Source organism: Eptatretus burgeri, chromosome 9 (assembly GCF_056783735.1).
Source record: "Eptatretus burgeri isolate ZD-2024b chromosome 9, Ebu_testis_v1, whole genome shotgun sequence".
Taxonomy (NCBI): Eukaryota; Metazoa; Chordata; class Myxini; order Myxiniformes; family Myxinidae; genus Eptatretus; species Eptatretus burgeri.
Window position 1 is genome coordinate 55,834,082 of NC_140969.1, and position 21,666 is coordinate 55,855,747.

A 21,666-nucleotide genomic window follows, 5' to 3' on the forward strand; every position below is an offset into this window, starting at 1 on the left:
GCCAGTTTGCCCGTGGCCTGTTTTGAATGAAAGTTGGTATGCAATGGTGCTCTTCGAGTACTACAACTTTCATCATTTACGTTTTTCCCGATTCCCACCATAAAAATAAAAAAGGCGAACTACGTTTAAGATTTCGGAATTCGTGGTCGATTTGTAGTGCTCTTCGATTCCTACAATTTTCATCATTTATGTTTTTCCCGATTCCTGCCAGTTTGCGCGTGGCATCCCCTCGAAGGTCAAAAAATAAAAAAGGCGAACTGTGTACATTGCTCATGAACCATCGCCGTCTCCAGACTTGTATTATGTATTTTTATCACTATGAATATGGTTATACGATCCATATTATATTATACCATATGAATATGGTTCCATTTCACAGACTTGATCACCCTCCTTCTCATAGCCTTGGAATCTATGTTAAGGACTCTCGACCTTAAACTCATGATAATTCTCTTGAAAGTGGCTCTCATGATTTTATGTTTCTGCCTTGCTCTCCTGCATTCAAGAACATATCTCTTCTTTCTGTATCACTCGCATTCCTTCCCCTCTTATGCCATTATCGATGTGGTCTTAGACAGCATTGACATGGATATTTTATTCCAGCCTTCTCTGCACTCATCATGGTATTTGGTGACTTCAATGTTCATCACAAGGAATGGCTGGTACACTCTTGTAATACTGATACTGCTGGTATCAATACCTATAATTTCTCAGTCACTCAAAATCTCACCCAAATAGTTTCCTCTCCCACTCATATACCTAACCATGCTTCTGATGGAAAATACTTGATCTCTTTTTGTGTTCCAACCCTGGTAACTGTGTGGCCAGTGTCCTTACTCCAATTGGTAACTCGGATCATTCCACTATTTCTGTTTGTGTCTCTTACTCCTCATTCTCAACTCCAGTGTATCCTTTTCACTGCACTGTGTTTCAGTTTGGGAAAGCTGATTGGGTTGGATTTTGTTCATTTCTTGCTGATGTGCCATGGACCTCAGCTTTTAGTCCTGGTCCTGATATGGCTGCTGAGGAAATATCCCAATGGATTCGCGCTGGTATGGACATTTATATTCCCTCACGTATCTATCAAGTGAAGGTTCATTCCCATTCGTGGTTCACTCCAGCTTGTGCATCAGCAATTGTTCATCGCAACCACTATTTCAAGCAGTACCATGTACAAGGGTCTATGGAGACCAACTGTCTGTTCCACAAAGCAAGTCACCTCTGTAAAATAGTTATTGAGGATGCTAAGCAGCAATATGCAGCTTCTGTAGCCGATTGAATTGCAACCCAGCGACCTGTTTCTCGGGACTTTTGGCGGATTGCCAACAGTGTACTTGACCACAATAAATCTTCTATACCTCCTCTCTTTCATGGACCTGAGGTTGTTACTTCACCTCTGGATAAGGCTTACCTCTTCAAATCACTTTGTTTCTAATTCTACCCTCAATGATCAGGGACATTCTCTTCCTCATTTTCCTTCTCATATAGACTCGATATTCCTCTTCCATTCATCACTCCTAAGAAGGTTACCAGAACTATTCATACTCTCGATGCTTCAAAAGCGACTGGTCCTGATGGAATCCCTGTGATTATATTGAAGGTGTGTTGTCCTGAACTGTCATCGATTCTTGCCAAGCTATACAACCTGTACTTGTCTGCTTTGGTGTTTCCATCATCATGGAAAGTGACTTCTGTTGTCCCTGTTTTCAAGGGTGCTGGTGAGCATTGTGAGCCAACTATCACCCCCATTAGCTCGCTTCCCGTAATGAGTCAAGTATTTGAATGCTTCCTCATTGAACAACTTCTCAGCCATCTGGAGGACAATGAACTTCTCACTTACTGCCAGTGTGGCTTTCACCATTCTAGCTCTACTGGTGATCTGTGATCATTATTTACAGATCATTTCAACAGGGCATAGGAGCTCAAGGGTGAAGCTCGATTAGTTGCTTTGGATATCTCAAAAGCCTTTGATAAAGTGTGGCACAAGTGTCTGCTCCACAAGCTTCAGTCATATGGTGTACCTGGAGAGATGCATTCAATTATTTTAGGTTTCCTTACAAATCACAAGATGACGGTGGTACTTGAGGGTCAATCTTCTTCTACTTGCTCCATCAATGCTGGTGTTCCATCAGGATCTGTCCTTGGTCCCACTCTGTTCCTTCATTATATCAATGATCTTCCTGATAATGTTCTGTCTCTGTTCGCCATGTATGCAGATGACTCCTTTACTTTACTGTACATCTGCTGATTCACTCAACACTACTCGTAATGAAGTTGGAGTTTCGCTGGACAATGATTTCATGAATATGTTGAAGTGGGGGCATGACTGGCTGGTAACCTTCGATGCAAAGAAAACGAAATAGTTGTCCGTGTCTCGTTCCAGAAACAGGTCTTTCCCTTCTGGCACATGGGGTCTTCAACCTGAACAGAACCATTTGAGCTTCGGCTTCTTGGTCGAGACATCTCCTCCAAACTCTGTTGAGATAAGTACATTTCTGGTATCGTGAAGAGTGCTTCCAAGCGAGTTGGTTGTCTTCATCAAGTACAGAGGTATTTACCCCATGATGCTGTTTTGTACCTGTATAAGTATAAGGAAGAAGGGGTTGGCGAAAAAGAAGTGGGATAGTCAGAGAGATGAAGAAAGTCGGCAGGAGTACAAGGAGTGGCGTCGAAAAGCAAAAAGAGAGGTGGCTAAGGCCAAGGAAAAGGCATATGACGAGCTGTATGAGAAGTTGGATACAAAAGAAGGGGAAAAGGATTTATACCGATTGGCAAGACAGAGGGACCGAGCTGGGAAGGATGTGCTGCAGGTTAGGGTGATAAAGGACGCAAATGGGAATGTGCTGACGAGCGAGGAGAGTGTGTTGAGAAGGTGGATGGAGTACTTTGAGGAGCTGATGAATGAAGAAAATGAGAGAGAGAGAAGGTTGGAAGAGGTGGAGATAGTGAATCTGGAAGTGGGGTGGATCAGTAAGGATGAAGTGAGGACTGCTATGAAGAAGATGAAAAGTGGAAAGGCGGTTGGCCCAGATGGTATACCAGTGGAGGCATGGAAGTGCATAGGAGAGATGGCAGTGGGGTTGTTAACCAGATTGTTTAATAAAGTCTTGGAAAGTGAGAGGATGCCGGAGGAGTGGAGATTAAGTGTGCTGGTTCCGATTTTCAAGAATAAGGGTGATGTGCAGAGCTGTGGAAATTACAGAGGGATAAAGTTGTTAAGCCACACCATGAAGTTGTGGGAAAGAGTAGTGGAAGCTCGGTTGAGAGGAGAGGTGATGATCTGTGAGCAGCAATATGGGTTTATGCCAGGAAAGAGCACCACTGATGCGATGTTTGCTTTCAGAATGTTGATGGAGAAGTATAGGGAAGGCCAGAAAGAGTTACATTGTGTGTTTGTGGATTTAGAGAAAGCTTATGATAGGGTGCCAAGAGAGGAGTTGTGGTATTGTATGAGGAAGTCAGGAGTGGTGGAGAAGTATGTGAGGATCGTGCAGGATATGTATGAGGACAGTGTGACAGCGGTGAGGTGTGCGGTAGGAATGACGGACCGGTTTAAGGTTAAAGTGGGATTGCACCAAGGATCGACTCTGAGCCCTTTCCTGTTTGCAATGGTGATGGACAGGTTGACGGACGAGATCAGACTGGAGTCTCCATGGACCATGATGTTCGCGGATGACATCATGATCTGTAGGGAGAGTAGGGAGCAGGCTGAATCGAGCCTTGAGAGGTGGAGGTACGCACTGGAGAGAAGGGGAATGTTAGTCAGTAGGAGTAAGACGGAGTACATGTGCGTAAATGAGAGGGAGGGTGGTGGTATGGTGCAGTTGCAAGGAGTTGAGGTGGGGAAGGTGGATTGGTTTAAATACTTGGGATCAACTGTCCAAAGTAACGGAGAGTGTGGGAGAGAAGTGAAAAAGAGAGTGCAGGCAGGATGGAGTGGGTGGAGAAGAGTTGCAGGAGTGATTTGTGACAGAAGGGTAGCTGCAAGAGTGAAGGGGAAAGTATACAAGACGGTAGTGAGACCAGCTATGTTGTATGGTTTGGAGGCGGTGGCGCTAACAAAAAGACAGGAAGCAGAGCTGGAGGTGGCAGAGTTAAAGATGCTGCGATTCTCGTTGGGAGTGACGAGGATGGATAGGATAAGAAATGAGTGTATTAGAGGGACAGCGCAGGTAGGACGGTTTGGAAACAAAGTTAGAGAGGCGAGATTGAGATGGTTTAGACATGTGCACAGGAGGGAAACGGAGTATATCGGGAGAAGGATGTTGAAGATGGAGCCGCCATGCAGGAGGAGAAGAGGAAGGCCAAAGAAGAGGTTCATGGATGCGGTGAGGGCGGACATGCGGGTGGTTGGAGTGTCAATGGAAGATGTGGAGGATAGAGCGAAATGGAGACAGTTGGTCCGCTGTGGCGACCCCTAACGGGAGCAAGCCGAAAGAGGAAGAAGAAGAAGCTGTTTTGTACCTGAATAAGTACCTGTATTTTGTACAACTATACATCCCCTCATGGAGTACTTTTGCCACATTTGGGCTGGAGCATCAGTCTGCCACTTATCTTTACTTGATCGGCTCCAGCAATGCATAGTGAACCTGGTTGGTGCAGAGATTGGTTCAACTCTTCAACCGCTCTCTCACCGTTGGTCAGTTTCCTCTCATAGATTATTCTACAGATATTTTCATGGTAAATGTTCTGCTGGACTTTCTAACTTGGTTGATCCTGTACGAGTGTTTGGACGCAAGATTCAGTTTGCCATCTCTGCACACCCATGCACTATAGCTGATTCAAAGTGCAGAACAAAAGGCTATGAAGATATAGTTTTATCCCTCATGCTGTCTCACTTTGGAATTCACTACCAATAACATGCTTCCCATTATCATACAATCTACCCAGCTTTAAGAGGAACGTCAATTCCTACTTGTTACATATTTGAGGTTACATCACTTCATACCTGACTTCTGATACTTCCTGTGTCTTGGATGTTTTCTTGTTATCTTTTCTCTTTTGTTTATTTTGTTTTGCTTTATCTTTATATTGTTGCGGCCAGGGGTTGGGTGAGAAGACCACTAATGGGGGAAGCTATCTCGGGTTCCTACTTGACTCACCAGAATCGCAGGCCATCGTACACGGATAACTCCATGACATGGCGGGTCGCAAACCGACCATGAATGCCAATAACTCAACCATGTGACTTAGGATCCTCCGTCAAAATTGGTTACCTAATTATAATCACATGACCTAATTACCGGGGGACACACCCTCGGTACGCCTTGTCCGAACCGGGTTACCTAGATGCAGCCGAGCGGCACTGCCAAGGACTTACCGGCTAAAAGAACCGATTGTTGGGAATAAAGTCCCGGCTAGGCTAGGATACAGACCATGCTGGATCAATGAAAGAAAAGACAAAAATGAGCTTGGAACATGTCTACATAAGCATTTATTACAGGCAGGCGAGGAAAAATATGTGGCACAGTGAATAGATTTATTGTTGTGTGTGAGCAGAGACAGAAAGAAATGTGTGGTGCAACAACAAAACAAGCAACTTACTAAAGCAGACACAGAGCAGACGTATCCCGATATAATTCTTCTGCACTCTTAACTTAAGCGAGGACAGGCGCCATGACATACACACACGCACGCACACACGCACGCACACACGCACGCACGCACGCACACACAACCCGATGAAGAGGAGTTAATATCAAAAAAGGAGAGATGAGGCTAACGGTCTCGTAATACCTTGCATGGTTGACCCACCATGCTACTCAGTACGTTTTGGGGGACACTCCACCGAGCGATCCCAGTTCGAGTGTTGGCGTGTTGTCTCCTGCTTGATTACGATGTCGGCGCAGCGAGTGCACCCATCTCGAGAAAGGGTGAGGCTGTCTGGCATGAGAAAGGGCAGGAGGCGGAGCAAGGTGGGTGGGTGGAGCCATCGGCAAGAAGCAGGCGGGTGGGCGGTGGAAGGGCGGAGTCACCACACGAAGTCAAAGATCGAGAGGCAAGCAGATGGAGAAGGTGGATCCAGACGGCGAATGTAGGGATTCCAGAGATAGGGAGGTGAAGATCGAGAGTGAGTTGGCGGAGTGGCAGACGGGACTTGCGGAGCAGCAGGCATATGCAGGGATCGATCTAAGGTCAAGCAAAGATGATGAGGATGACCACGACGACGACGACAACTGTACGGCTTAACGATCCGTCAATTATAGGTCCTGCGGTGCAGGGCAGGGCGCCGCCCTGAAGTGATGCATCGTCTCCCTAACCGGGTGCTACAATTGGGCCCCAGCCACCATGGCCGGAAGCGGCCTCGTTGGTACATCTGGCGAGACCTTGCCCAGCTGTGGAATCGTCTCGCTCCCTACCCCGCAATATGAATTGCCTTGCACCGAACTCCCGGGCCATGCTCCGGCGACTGACTGAGGGCCGCGCCAGTCCAGCATGCCTGCCCGGCCACCCCCGGCATGCTGCGGTTGGCGCCGATCAATGCGTTTGTCCCATCCATCTGCTATGTGGCCTGAGCGATCCGGGCCGTACAGCATGCCTCTACTTGGTGGCAGCTTCATAGAGGTGGAGGTGCGGGAGGATGTCTGCTGTCCGCGTGAGACATTGGTGACCATGGTGGCGAGTGAGAATCAACTGTAAGAAGCCATTGTGAACCAGCACACAGACCCGAACAAAGATGTGTGCCATGCGCGTCCCGTACAATGTGATGGAAAGATACCATTGTAATCAGCGTGCAGACCCGACTGAAAAGGTCTGCTATTTGTGCCCCATACTGTACGATGATAAATTATCACGGGGCTGCGCATGGGTCCGCCATTGTGCATGCGGTTATCTATCACAGTGGTGATCTTCACAGGCCGCTGCCTGCACGGTGTCGGCCCTGATCTGTGTCATGGATTTGAAGGAAAGGATTGGATATAATTATGAGATGCAGAAATGGGTTGAAAAGAACGCGCCGCTTGCGTCCTGTACGGCATTGGGCTTTTATCGTTTGCTTCTACTGGTCCCTTTGACACCGTATCTTGCAGCGGAGGATTTTTCCATCGTGTGGTTGATGCTTCTTTTTTTTTGGCCTCGGTGAAGACGCATTCTTGTAATTAGGGGGTGTTGCTGCAGTTTTCCGAAGTGGCCATCTGGGTGCCGTGCCTGCTTGGATTTATTTCAGGAATAAGAGGAAAAGAGTTGGAATGAAGATAGAGATATAATCAGACATAACTATGAGATCCACACAACGCACTTCGTCCCGTTTGACCCATTAGACATGAGGGAAAGGTTTAACTGCACGTGTATTAATGAAATAACTGTGTGGGGACCACTGTATGATGGATGCCATTGCCTTAGAGGCATGTGGTTTTCACAACCACAACAATATTTATCTAACCTTCCCTTAGCCCCTTACCTAGAGTGGCTTTATGCCCTGGTTTGGGGCAATTTCCATTAAAAAATTGTTTTAATCTTTCAAATTTTCACTGTTTTTTTCATTTATGATGCTTTTAAACAGTAGTTAGACACATTTGAAATTATTGCTGTTATTAAATATAGTATTGCATAAAGATGTCATTACCCAGCAGGTTATCCAGTAATTATACCATTAACACATCTTTTTATTGAAATACGATTGTGGTGAATCGTTGACAATTGTGCTGGATTTTATTGTGGTGGAGGTGATTGGGGAAAAGGGTCAGGAAAGGGGACAAATGGGATTGCTTCCTGTGACAGCCACGATGTGAGCCAATGAGCATGAACATGTTGAGTTAATATCTGTGAAGTGGGTGTTCAATGACTTCAACAAGGGAAACGACAGCAAGGTGGGAAAGATTATTTTGAATTAGCGGAGATGAATTACTCGGTACAGTGAGGACACATTGCACGTTTTACACACCACCGAAGCCCACATCCTGAGAAAATGCTTGCACATGAAAAAGGGGTCCGCTGCAAGTTGTGTTTCCAGAATGCTGATGTGGATCCAAATAAGGCAATGCCAACAAATCCATCATCATACGATGGATAAATATGTGTAGGATTCATAAATGACATTCTGAAATACAAATGATCGAGATTGGTACGTGAGCACCATGAATCACCCCTACCTTGTCAATTCTGAGTCATAGCCTTGCTAGAAGGGTGATGACATCCGTCTCCTGCAATTCCAAAATAGTAATTATGATAAACTACAGATGACCGTGATGTACAATAAATGGGGCAGAATATGTTTGACAAGCAGAAAGAAACGAAGTACAAACTTGAATATGAAATGTGGGAAAAGCTCATCCAAGAGGCTTTGCTTGTCCAGGGCAATGTTGCAGGCAACAACTCTCACAATGAAACTGCAAAAGCAGCAGAAGTGTGGTTCAGAAACCTTCATCACCAGCGTCGGTCCCCTTAAGCTCTTTCCTGCATCTAAACCTGAACTAAAAATTGTGAGGGCAAAGATGAATGAATGGATGCTTTGTATGAGAATTTTCACATCCAGAAAAAAGCTTCTCAGATGGAGGATTTAAATATGCATATATTTATGACTTCCCCAATCATAGACAAGTATTGATAGGTTTGTGTGTGTAGGTTCAGCATGGAGGCAAACTATGATTTTTTGCACGTGTACGACGGGCCAAGTGCCAGTAGTCCCCTTGTCGCCAGCCTTCAGGGCTCCAAACTGCCCGGGCACCTCGAAAGTAGCGGTAACAACATATTTCTGGCTTTTCGAAGTGATGCTTCTGTCAGCCTTGCAGGATTCCACATTGAGTACAGAGGTAAGGTTTATAACATTTGTATTTTTGTATTCCTGTATGCTTACACTTTAACATCTTCCATTCCCCCACAATACCAGAAACAGATAAAATATTTCACCAATTTGGCAGTTTTAGCCTTCTGTATTGTTTCCATTGCTGGATTATTGGGTGAACTTTCTCGACTTGGATGAGGGATGGTGAACCGGAGATGTTAAACTCACCCACACTTTGTAACAATTGAACCCCATACCCCATTTCCTCTCTTCATGTTCTACTATTGTTACCTCCACCATCAAAGGTGGAAAGAGGTTATGTTTTTGCCCTGTCTGTCTGTCTGTCTGTCTGTCTGTCTGTGAGGAGGATATCTCAACACGTTATGTGCGGATTCTGTTGAAACTTGGTGGATAGGTTGGGTGTGTGACAAGGACGAATTGTTTGGATTTTGGTGAAGATTGTAATCCTAGAATGTTTAAAGTAATTCTTCATGATTGAGAGATTGGCCCAAAATGATGTATGTATAGCACGATGTTTCAAAACATTGTGGATGGATTATGACCAAACTAGGTGTATGAGGAAGGCAGTTGAAAACAAGTCAATTTGATTTTGGTTCAGGTCTGGATCCAGATCAGGCCGATCAGTTGGATACAAAATGGAAACTGTTCAGCCTGGTCGAGGTATCCGTCCTACAAAGTGCTCTTCTTGTTATTTATATGTTAACTGCTTTTGGCATTGCATGGGATACAGGCTTGTCTCGGCTGTCGCTGATGACTCGCCAACATATGATGAAACTGGTACAGCGGCTGAGGAGGGCATGTAGCTTTGGGATTATCATGAGTGTACGACTAGTGAATGTCTGCAGCTGCAGAGGAATGGGTGGGGTTCAAAACAGCAAAGGCTTTTCTTGGTTGGCCTTCCTTGTGTAGCTTTTTTATTGGTTACTTTATGCAGCTTTCTTTGGCTAGAACAGCATGAGAGTTTATTCATATATATATATATATATATATATATATATATATATATATATATATATATATATATATATATATATATATATATATATATATATATATATATATATATATATATATATATATATATATATATATATATATATATATATATATACATACATATATACTGTACACAGTATATGTATATATACACATATATAATTATATATATTTATATTTACACACACACACACACACACACACACACACACACACACACACACACACACACACACACACACACACACACACACACACACACACACACATATATATATATATATATATATATATATATATATTTTTTTTGACAGGAATTGCAATCTTTTTCAAATAAAATATCGAATTATAATTTCAAAGTCATCCAGAGTCACAAGTAGCAGAAAATGTAATTCACATTACAGTTACTGATTCGAGTTCGACATTTTATTTGTGTTTTTCTTCATGATTCATCTTCTTCCCAGAGAAACCACGCGAGGCCTGCTTCAACCCGGGCCATGTGGCTAACGGTTCCCGACTCGGCTCTGAACTAAAGCTTGGCTCTACAGTGACGTACTCATGTCAGGCCGGCTATGTGCTACAGGGATATTCAACCCTAGTCTGTGCCTTACGAGATGATGGTCATCCCTACTGGAGCAGACCTCTACCAACATGCCGTGGTATAAAACACAAGCATTTTGTTGTCCTCTTTCCTTACTTTCTCTTTTTGATTCCATATAAAAATTAGAAAAACTTGCTAAAGGATACTTTGGTAAAGTTTTCATTTGAGATCTGTGGCTTTACATTTCTAAGAAGTTCCAATAGTGTTTCTTGCAAAAAAAAAAATCCCCATAATTATGATTTTGCTGAAATTGATGCTTTCACTTGGAGTCAGCAGGTACATACAATTGTATCCAATCAGTAAATGGTAAACTGAGAAAATAACTATGATACCATCACAATGCTTTTATGAAACCAAATATGGAAAGCTCAATTATAGAAATGGTGATGCCAAAAAATAATTGAGTAAATAATGCTTGTGGCGGAGCTGATACATAAATCACGTGCAAGACAAGGACATTATCTTGTATGCAAGGCACATGCAGGACAAAGAGATTTGTGTACTTTTGTATGACTGACGGCATTTAATGCAGCCTTCATTCCTCAATTTCTGACTTCCTCCACTCACGTAGTCAATGTGTTGTCATCAATGGAACCTTCTCCTCCCTTCGACCAGTGGAGACTGGTGTTTCCAAAGATAATGTTTTGGGCCCAGTCTTTTCCCTTGTCTACATAAATGACCTGTTGATGTTGTATAAAATCCTTTCTTCCTTTTTGCACAAGACTTCATGTTGTATCATACAGTACCCCAGTCCTATTGCTCGGCAGACCGCAACTGCATCACTCTCCGCTGATCTGGAATTCATGAGATGCTGGTCTGATAAATGGAACATGTCCTTCAATACTGCCAAATCTCACTCACCCTGTCACTCCAGAAGGATCGTCAAATGAACCCACCTGCCCATTTACATGGTCAGCCACGATAAGATGTTCAGTCTTTCGAGCTTCTAGGCCTCTCCATCAGCCAAGACATCTCCTGGGTCGACCACAATAACCAAGGTGGCCTCGAAAGCCTGCCACAAATTGGGCATCCTCTGTCATTACAAGTCTTTCTTTGTAAAATCATAACTGCTCACAATCTGCAAGGTCTTTGTTCAAAGCTCAATGGAGTACTGCTCTCCCCTGTGGGCTCAGACCCCAGTATCACATTTGTCTCTCCTGGGTTCTGAGGAATCTCAAGCTCTCAACATGATTGGAATCTACTGCAATGAGGCCAAAGCATAAGGTCTGTTGTTTTCACGTCGCAGGCAGATCGGTGGTCTCTGTTTTTACTCACCTATTTTCTGAGATTGCCTCCTCTGCTCTCTCAGTCCTCTAACCCTCCACGACCAACTCCAGGATGCACCTATTTTTTCAACAACCCACTTCTGGTTAAACATCCAAAATGCAGGTTGACTATAGACCTCAACTCCTTTTACCTGGTGTAAAGGTGTGTCAAAGTACCCCACTCCGTGTGTGTGTTTTTTAACAAGTATCTCATCTGTGTGTGTGACCATGACCATTCAATTGTTTACTGGTTGAGTTTATTATTTTAGGTAAGGGATCTACGTTATATGGTTTACAATTCGAATGAAGTTGTGTGTGTGTGTGTGTGTGTGTGTGTGTGTATGTGTGTGCACGCGTGCGTGTGTGTGTGTGTGTGTGTGTCGTTGATTGGTATCTACATATGTGCATTTCAGAATGTGGAATGGAGTCCTCCCAGAATAGGCTCAAAGTATCATTAACATATATATATATATATATATATATATATATATATATATATATATATATATATATATATATATATATACATATATATATATATATATATATATATGTATATATTCCATAATGTGTGGTTAAATCACAGATGTCTATTGTGCCTCATGAAGGCGGCTGCAAAGCTGGCAAAACGTTTCCTGAGACCGGCCGGGTCTGCTTTCGCTTTTTTGCTCAAATTACCAGAGTCGATTTAGCTTTTAACTTTTGTTGGAAGTGCCTTCTTCTTGAAAAAAAAAAATACCGGTAATAACAAATTGTTTATATATATATATATATATATATATATATATATATATATATATATATATATATATATATATATGTATATGTATATTTATATATATATATATATATATATATATATATATATATATATATATATATATATATATATATATATATATATATACACACACCACACACACAACACACACAACACACACAACACACACAACACACACAAGAAAAAAAATGTAAAAACACAGAGCAATGAAATCTCAACAAAACAACCAAACAACATAGGAATGACACCACGTACTGATACCACATTACGATTCTGCAATATGAGACCACAATCCTATTCTGGATTACCATCATGACATCTTTTGACATTTTACATTTGTTGTGAGATTGTGATGGATGAGGAAGTAAGATATCCAAAGACAAACTCCAGTCCAGACATAAATATCGCCCATACACATTCGGAGACAACACCGCCTGGACGCATCCGGAGCCAATCTTTCCAAAGACAAACTCCCCATCCAGAGACAAACCCCAGTCCAGACATAAACACTGCCCGGGCATGCCTGGGGAGTCAAACACCACACACATGCATCCGGTGATAAACACTGCTTGGACGCGTCTGGAGACAACCACCGCCCGGATGCGTCCGAAAACAAACACTGCCCGGAAGCGTCTGGAGACAAACACTGCCCGGACATAACCACCATTCGGATATGTCCAGAGAAAGAGGGAGACAAAGAGGGGAGGGGAGAGTGAGAGAATTGTGGGATAGAGCAACTATTCGACAAAGAGAGAGAGAGAGAGAGAGAGAGAGAGAGAGAGAGGGGGGGGTGGGATAGGGGATTTAGCAGAGATAATATGTTTTGCTTTCTGAACAACACACACACACATGCTTGGCTGATATCGGCAGTTTTTCTGGAATTTACAGGTTGGAGTCTGTGATTACTAACTGCAGTACTGATTGTATACAGCTCACAAACCTTGAATAGCTTTCACCGACAAAACAACATTTCGTTTATCGACGTTACAGGGATATGTTCACAAGTGTTAGTCTTTATAAATAACTGCATGTGATGGGTGGAAAAAAAGTATGGCTCGGTAATTTAGAAACCATGTTTAATACGGCAAAAGGCTTGAAAATTTGGTGGTATTTCACAACTCACTCAGAATCCATCCATCCTTTGGGGCCATACTCTGTGCAGAGCATTGGTGCTGCATAAGCAGTCTCCTTGGCGATTGGCACAATCCTGGATGGGTCGCCACTCCAACACAGGATACCAGCAAGGTCGCACTCATTTTGCTGACCTCAGAAGGATGACAGGCAGATTCAACCCCACCTGATATGAATTCAACAACCAAAGGGGATTTGAACTCAGGATCCTCGGATCCCAAGACCAACCACACCAACCATGAAGCCAACAACAACCATGAAGCCAACAACAACCATGAAGCCAACAACAAAAATGAAGCCAACTGAAGATTCGCTCAGACTGATGGAGCATGAACCACTCGCTCAGGGTGAAGGAGCACGAACCACTCACTCAAATGAAGTAGAGGGACAAAACCATCTGCAGTGAGTGAATGAGTCACTCAGAATGAGGTAGAGCAGTTCCGTTATCGACAATGGGCACTCGGCAAGTGGCTTAAGCACTGACGCAAGCACTCCAATAAAATGGTGAATAAGGAACAGTTAGCCAGGCTATTGCTGCATACCATATAGGATCCCTTTAACTTTAAAGCCAGTGTTCACCGCACACTTGGCTGTGTACGTGACACTTGGTACATTGGTTCAGGATCCGCGCAAACGTTATAACTTCTTTTTAAAACGTCCCTTTTCACTAGTTTTGCTTTCATTCACTGGAGAGTACCTCGCAAAACCTCTGAAAATATAAACACAGATCTAGCAGACACGATGAATTGGCAGTCCCTCTGCAGGACAGAGCATGAGATCTTGCAGTGAATGCACTAAATAATATAGCTCAATGAAGCTGGTTAATTTTGGCACATTCCTAAATTTTTTGTTCACTAAATATAATTCTCCAAACAGTCGAAAAAAGATAAGTTTAATGCTTTGGAAATTTCACATTTTCATGTGTATGTATGAAGGAGGGACATAGCCTTGCTTTTGTTTAGAGTAAATAGGTATATCGGCTTCGTTATAGGACTCATTATTTCATGAAATTATCATATTTCACAACAGATTTTGACTCTTATTTAGTCCGGATGATATTCGATCCTCAAAACCGAAATATTATTTCAATGATATACATTAATTAGTTAGTGAGAGTACATCATGGAAGATCGTCTCACATAATGCATGAAATCGCTCCAAGCTCCGAATTTGAAAACGATATTACTTACAAAAGCCATGTGCACAGAGATTCATAGCTATGATGAAGAGACACTCAATAATATGAGTGAGGAAAAAGAAAAATATCAACTTTATCGTTAAGAAATCGTTCTGGCATGTTCCAAGTCGAGGCATGGTTGAGCAGGCCAAAAACATGGCGGTTTCAGACCCCAGCAAGGGGTACTTAGGATAAGCCTTTCGACCCCATTGGGATCGGTGACCGAGGATGTGCCTCATGAAGAATATAATTAAATAACGCCGTTAATTATCTTCAAAATTAGTGTTTTAATTAACCTAAACATCCAATTTTCACTCTGCACTTCCTTGGAGTTTTCTTTGTTTGCATGAAAAGTTTCAGGTTGCTAGGTTTTATGGTTTTGGAGTTATGGAGGGGAGACACTGACACACACTAACATTTATTAGTACAAAGATATATATATATATATATATATATATATATATATATATATATATATATATATATATATATATATATATATATATATATATATATATATATATATATATATATATATATATACACACGCAATTATTTCAGTTTCACGTAGGCACAGCCCTTCAAATGACTGAATGTTCATCCCCTCAAGTCACTTGCTTCATCACCGGGACTGATTGCTTTCAGGCAGAAATTCCCTGGGCCTGAAAAGTCCCCAAATTAATTATTCATACAAACCTAATGAGGACATAAACAAAATGTTTCAGGTCGTGTTTCCTGACAGTGAGCTCGTAAAAAAAAGAAAGAAAAAAGTTTACATGTGCTGAAGATAAATGTACCCATTTAATTGTGTAAGACATAGCACCATGTTTCAAGTCTCTTTTGACAAAACAAGTTTTCCAGCAAGACTGCTTTGTGCTACTGTTTGGTGAGATTTAATGACAAAAATCATTCAATGCAGCTAGAAAGACTTGTGCGATTTTAGGATAATGATGAACTCACAACTCAATTTTCTGGTTCTCAGTTTCTGTACCATGCCGATGCTGATTTTATTTCTGGAAGAGTTGACATCATGCATAATGGACCTTCACCTCCATGATCACCTGCATGTTTCCATGGATGGACCAAGCATTAACTTGAAGTTCTAAACAGGCTTGAGTGACCATTTGAAGACAGATCATGATGATCACCTTATTGATCTTGGTTAATGTGGCTTACACATTGTGCATGGGGCTTTCAAAATTGCATTTGATAACTGCACTTGGAGTATGCAAAGGCTGTTTTCCTGCTTGTACTTGCTGTTCAGATTCTCCTGCGACATGTGAAGACTTTGTCATTTTCACAAGCTGCATCACATTTCCTGTGAAGTTCTGCCAGCACCGATGGCTGGAATGTTTTCCAGCAGTACAGCGAGTTTTCACAGTGTGGCCGATGGTTTGTACGTATGTCAACTCTGTTCAGAAAAAAGGCAACAGAGCCAAAATCCAATTCCTATGATGTTGTGAAATAGTCAACCAACAACAACTTTTTCATTTCAAAGACGCTTTTTCCTTTCCATTGTGAAAGAAATCCAATCTTCTCTTACCCAGTATCAGTCGGACCACCAAATGCCGCCATTTATTGGTGACGATTTGTTTGACATCATCATTCGAGGACAACTTTGACGTTTCATCAATAGTGAGTTGATGCAAAAAGCAACCGCTGCATTCAAGGTTCTCAAAGCAAAATCAGAGAAAAAGGAAGACCAGTGCTCTTTTTTTAAAAGAAGGGAAGATATACAAATGTGAATAAGCAATTAGTGCTTGCCTGTTGTACTGGTAAAATATTTTGACATACTTAATACCTTATATTGAAATGGAAATAATGAATACAACATAAATTACCATACATAAAATTAACAGTTAAGAAAAAATAATTGCAAAATTTAACATCTTTAATCATGATAGAATATTGTGTCATATCAAGTGATAATCACACTTCCTTCTTGTATTATCAGGTGAAGGTTGGCACAGCACCAGAAGAGGTTCTGCAAGAACTTTTCCAGGAAAAATAAAGACTTCTTAGTTTAAAGTCCGAGAGTATAGAAGCGAATGTCTGAAGGCGGATGTGGCACTATCCAAGAAACTTCTGGATCTGGTACCCATCAGACACGTGCTGGTTCACCACATTTCTTTTCTTGACCCAAGGAATGAGGTATCAATTTCTGAGAGAGATAGAGAATGGCGTGAAAATGGCGTGAGAGTTGAAGGAATTCTTAACTGAGGCAAAGAAGATTGATGCAGACAACTCATATGATGTCCTCAGGCAGTTCACAGATTTCCTTGACATTGTAGTTGCTGCAAAGTGATCTGACTTTAAGCAGCGCAAACCTAATGAGAAACAAAGTGGACTGGACAGATTATATCTTTTTTTTTTAAGTTTGAATCGGTGTATGACAAGCTGTAGGCCATGGCCAAAATGTTGCTGCTGTCTCATAGACAGGCTGCTGTCGAATGAGTATTTATATCAACATACAGCTTGCAGTGGAAAACTTTCAACAGCAGTCTTTTGTGACATGGAGACTCATTTGTAATCGTATCCTTACACGTGGTGGCATTCTGGGAGTTCAACTTTCTAAAGAGTTTTTGCAAACTGCAGAAGTACAGTGTTATCATAATTTTGCAAACTGCAGGCCAGCCAAAAGTATTTGGTCCGTTTGAATGAGCCAAAGAGACAAAAAGCAAATGACGCAACAAAGTCAAAAATGCAAACTCGTCATCAAATAAAATGATGAAATGAAGTTGAAGAAAAGAAGACTGAACACTGACATTGGTAGTTTGGAGGCATTAGTTGAATGCTTTGCAGCCAGAGCTGAAGCAACAGGAAATACGATCATCATTGTCAAATGCATCATTTTTTGGCAAACTGTGAAAGATAAATGTGTTGAACTGAAAAACTGTTGAAGGCAAGTTTAATGACCTTGTCAAAACTCACAGATTCACCAAATGAAAACTTGTTGAATTAACTATGGAAAGTTGAGTGATTCAGAGGAAGGCAGGCAGCTATTTTGATCTGCTGTTGTTATTAAGACAACACACAAAAGTGAAAGGTTTCTACCCATCCTGTTTTCATGCATTGGGTTATATGAAGCTATTGGACTGTGCATGTTGATGAGGATATGGAATGCCCCTGAAAAGGCCAGAGGAGACATGGTGTACATTGCCTATTTTAAACAAAGGTGATTGACAACTACCAACGATCACTTTGGTGGTCGGCTGTATTTTAAAAGGATTGACACAATCCTAGCCTTCCTTGAATTATTTTTAATCATATACATGTAGTGTACAAGCCTGGTGTTGGCGCAGTGGTTAGGGCAGCGGCTTGGGATCCAAAAGGTCCTGAGTTCAAGCCCCGTTGGGCCACTGAATTAATACACCAGGGGGTTGACTCAGCCTGTCATCCTTCCGAGGTCGGTGAAATGAGTACCAGTATACTGGGCCGGTGTATACCCCGGTTAAAATAGGTGTACCATGTCCCTGTGTCGTAAGAGGCGACCAGGGTTGTGTCAGGAAGGGCATCCGGCGTAAAACATGTGCCAAATCACTATGCGGATCATACGGATGATCCGCTGTGGCGACCCCTAACGGGAGCAGCCGAAAGAAGAAGAAGAAGAAGATACATGTAGTGTACAATTTAATTTTATTCATGTATGGCTAGCAGTGGAATTTACTGGAGGTGATCATTCTTAATTATCTCTGGGAACTCTGGACTACAACTTTGTTACAATGGTACTTTTACTGAAAGAAGTAACAGGTTAAACATATTGAGCTTTTATTTTTATGAAAAGTTCCGTGATCAGTTATTTTATTAATGGTTATACAAGTTCAGAATTCTGCCAAGGTGAATTTCGGATTAAAATGATCTGTCATAACATCATCCAGTACATCATTCATTGATGTGTTTTCTATGGAGTAGGTCCTTAAAATCCGATTTTAATTCCTTGAAAAGTCCTTGAATTTCATCAATCCAAAAGAGTAGGAACCCTATAATATAATTTGGATATGCCGTATAACTTCACAAAATAATTAGCCTGACTGCCTTCCCATACCACCATGAAATGGCTCACTCTGCATTGAGCAAAGCCATAGAAACCCCATTCCATTCATATGTTAATTCCTTTCATAGACAGTTCAACAGAAGGGCAGGAAATGCATAATAGGCATTGTTTTTTTAATTAATTTGGAAATGTCTTCATGTTACTTTATTCACTGAAGCAGTTGCCCCATGAGAAGGAGACCAGAACAAGAAATTCTCACTGTTAGGCAGTCATAACGACATCATGCTGCAAGGGCACAGGGTGAGCTCAGCCACAAACCCAGCTCTCACTAAAATTGTACTGATGACATGTTGCCAATTCCTTGTCACAGCACCATGTGGAGGAAGATCAACGGGATCGGATGGGGTCGTTCTTTCACCAAACTATCCTGGAAACTACACAGGAGGCCTTAACTGCATCTACACAGTGACGGTGCCCAATGATTTTGGTAGGGACCCTCCTCTTATGCTTCTGCACAGGACTGTAAACATTGCTGTGAACATGCTTAAGTACATCTTAGGTGGGAGCTTCAAATGTGTCCATGACTTTTGTTTCTAACTATACCTGCATGTATATGATAGAGAAACTATACTTGCTTTACTTTTCATTGTATTCTCCTATTTTGGGGACAAACTTGTGCCAGAGGAGTGGAAGTGTAGATTTCAGTGTAGATTTGGCTTGAGTGTATATTTATGCAGGACATTTGCACAACTTTTCCTCGTTGCCTCACTTCTTAACAAGATCCCTTGCCCCCACATAAGCACTTTAAAATGGATGCCTTTGACTATCAATACTTACCGTGCTATGTAGTCAATCATCTTTCTTTGGCAAATGCTTAATATACCATAAATTTAATAATCATTCACTGTTCTACCCTCTTTGTTGTCTCTCTTGTTGTTTTGTTGATTTTCAGCTCATGCTCCCTTGTACATCAATTCGACTTTCAAAGCATATTCAATTAATCATATTGCAATTAAACATCTGCTAAGCCAAGAATTGTTGGAGGATCAACACCACTATATTGTAACTCCAGGTTGGCTATATAGTGTGTGTGTGGGGGGGGGGGGGGGGGGATTTAACTCAGATTCTTGCATTTGTTTGTTTCATCATACTCATGGTCTGGACCTCTCTAGTTGTTTTGAGGCTTTCAATATCCCCAGAGTGCTATCTGGGCTTTGGTATGTCATCATCACCATCAAATTTTGTCACCAAAACCCCCTATACTACTCTATTCCTTTGGAAGGCTACTCCAGGTAACCCCACTCTGTAGCCACCTTTCAATAATCCACAAAGGAACTTATGTCAATTTTCTGATTGGGTTTCCAAAATGAAACTTCAATAATAACATAAGTGTGAACAAAACAACAACGAGATTGATTTATTAATTCACCTCTTGTTGGATATATAGGCTTATGTGTTGAATCAAATCAACAATTGCAGGTCATTCGGTTCTGCACACAGTTCGGAACATGCAGTGTACATTTATAGGTTCGCACACGCAGCAACAGCTTTTCGGCCAAGTTTGCTTTCGACAGTTTGCTTTCATGAGTCAATCTTTGTTTGAAATTTGAGTTCACAGGTAAAATATTTTTTCTTACACCGAGTCGAGGCTCATATAAGAGCTAACACACAACACATAACAAATGGAGCAAGAGAAAATAAGTGGTGGGAGAGGAAAGCACAAAACAGTGGAGAACAGACATTAGATCTGTGGAAGGGAGAGGAGGGATGGGGTGCAGTACATGGGGTACACAAGATGGCCACTACAGGGACTTTCAGGAAGGAAAACAGGTAATTTGAAGGAGGTGGGTTTGGGGTGGATTAACAGCGGTAGAAAAGATCGGGGATTTGGATGGGGGACAATAAGAGGTGGTGGTGAACAGCTGTTTGAAGGCCTGGAGGGAAGAATGGGATTGAACAGAGTGAGGGAGTTTATTCCAAAGGCAGGAAAAAAGAGGAATAAAAGAGTGAAGGTGAACAGTGATTCTTGATTTTGGAAGTTTCACCCGAAGGGGGTTGCTGGTTGACCTAGAGTGTTCTGCCGAAATATTAGGGGGACAGAGTACAGACAGAGAAGGGGAGGCAAGGCCAGAGAGGAGTTGGTAGAAGATAAAAAGACCACCGACCTGCCTGCGTTGAGAGAGTGAAAGACTCAAAGGCTCAGCTCCATTGCGGGAGATACCAATGATGCTAAATGCTGTGGTTTCTCCAGCATGAAGCCGAGCTAGGTATGAGGCAGGAGCACCAGCCCTGAGGGAAAAGCAGTACTCCATCAAGGTGCGGATAAAAGTTTTGTATCTGGTTAAGAGCTCAGGTGTGCCAAGGATGGAGTTTGCACAACAGAGGATGCCCAGTCAACAAATGGCTTTGTAAACCAGCTTGGAAATGTAGCTTTCCCAGGATAGATCATGGCAGGTAGTGACACCCAAAAGCTTGAGTGACAAATTTTTCAAGAGGATTGTTGAGAAAATAGATGAAGGGGTGGGGAGGGGAGAGTTCCAGATGGTCCTTTTGGAGAGACATTGGGAGAGTGTGATATTTGTCAGCATTGAAAGACATGTTCCATGTGTTGGACCAGCTTGTGATTTTATCCAGGTCTGCAGAGAGTGAAGAGGCCACTGCCTGTCAATGTGAGGGATGACAGATGGTACGGCAGAGGGTGGAGTCATTAGCAAAGAGATAAAGAGGATTGTCTACAGAGTCGTAGAGATCATTGATGAAAACTAGAAAAAGAACAAGGCCCAGAGCACTATCTTCAGGAACTCCAACCTGGACAGGAAGAGGACATGAGAGAATTCCAGAAAAAGCCACATGTTGACTGAGACATGAGAGGAATACCATGAGCCGTGAGATGAGATTGTCTTGGATACCAGAAGAAGAGAGTTTGGTGAGCAGCACGGGGTGTCAGATCATGTTGAAAGCTCACAATATATCAAGGG

General features: G+C 42.1%; 1 protein-coding gene across 1 annotated transcript in view; it reads left to right on the forward strand.

Annotated features, from left to right (window-relative positions):
* The window catches only part of CSMD3 (CUB and Sushi multiple domains 3), a 1,047,538-nt gene that overhangs the window by 688,956 nt on the left and 336,916 nt on the right, over positions 1-21,666 (forward strand). Inside the window, exons 31-33 of the mRNA XM_085893781.1 lie at positions 8,563-8,750; positions 10,204-10,398; positions 19,059-19,175. Of these exons, the coding sequence (XP_085749907.1) occupies positions 8,563-8,750; positions 10,204-10,398; positions 19,059-19,175 (500 nt within the window). The remainder of the gene's footprint in view (positions 1-8,562; positions 8,751-10,203; positions 10,399-19,058; positions 19,176-21,666) is intronic.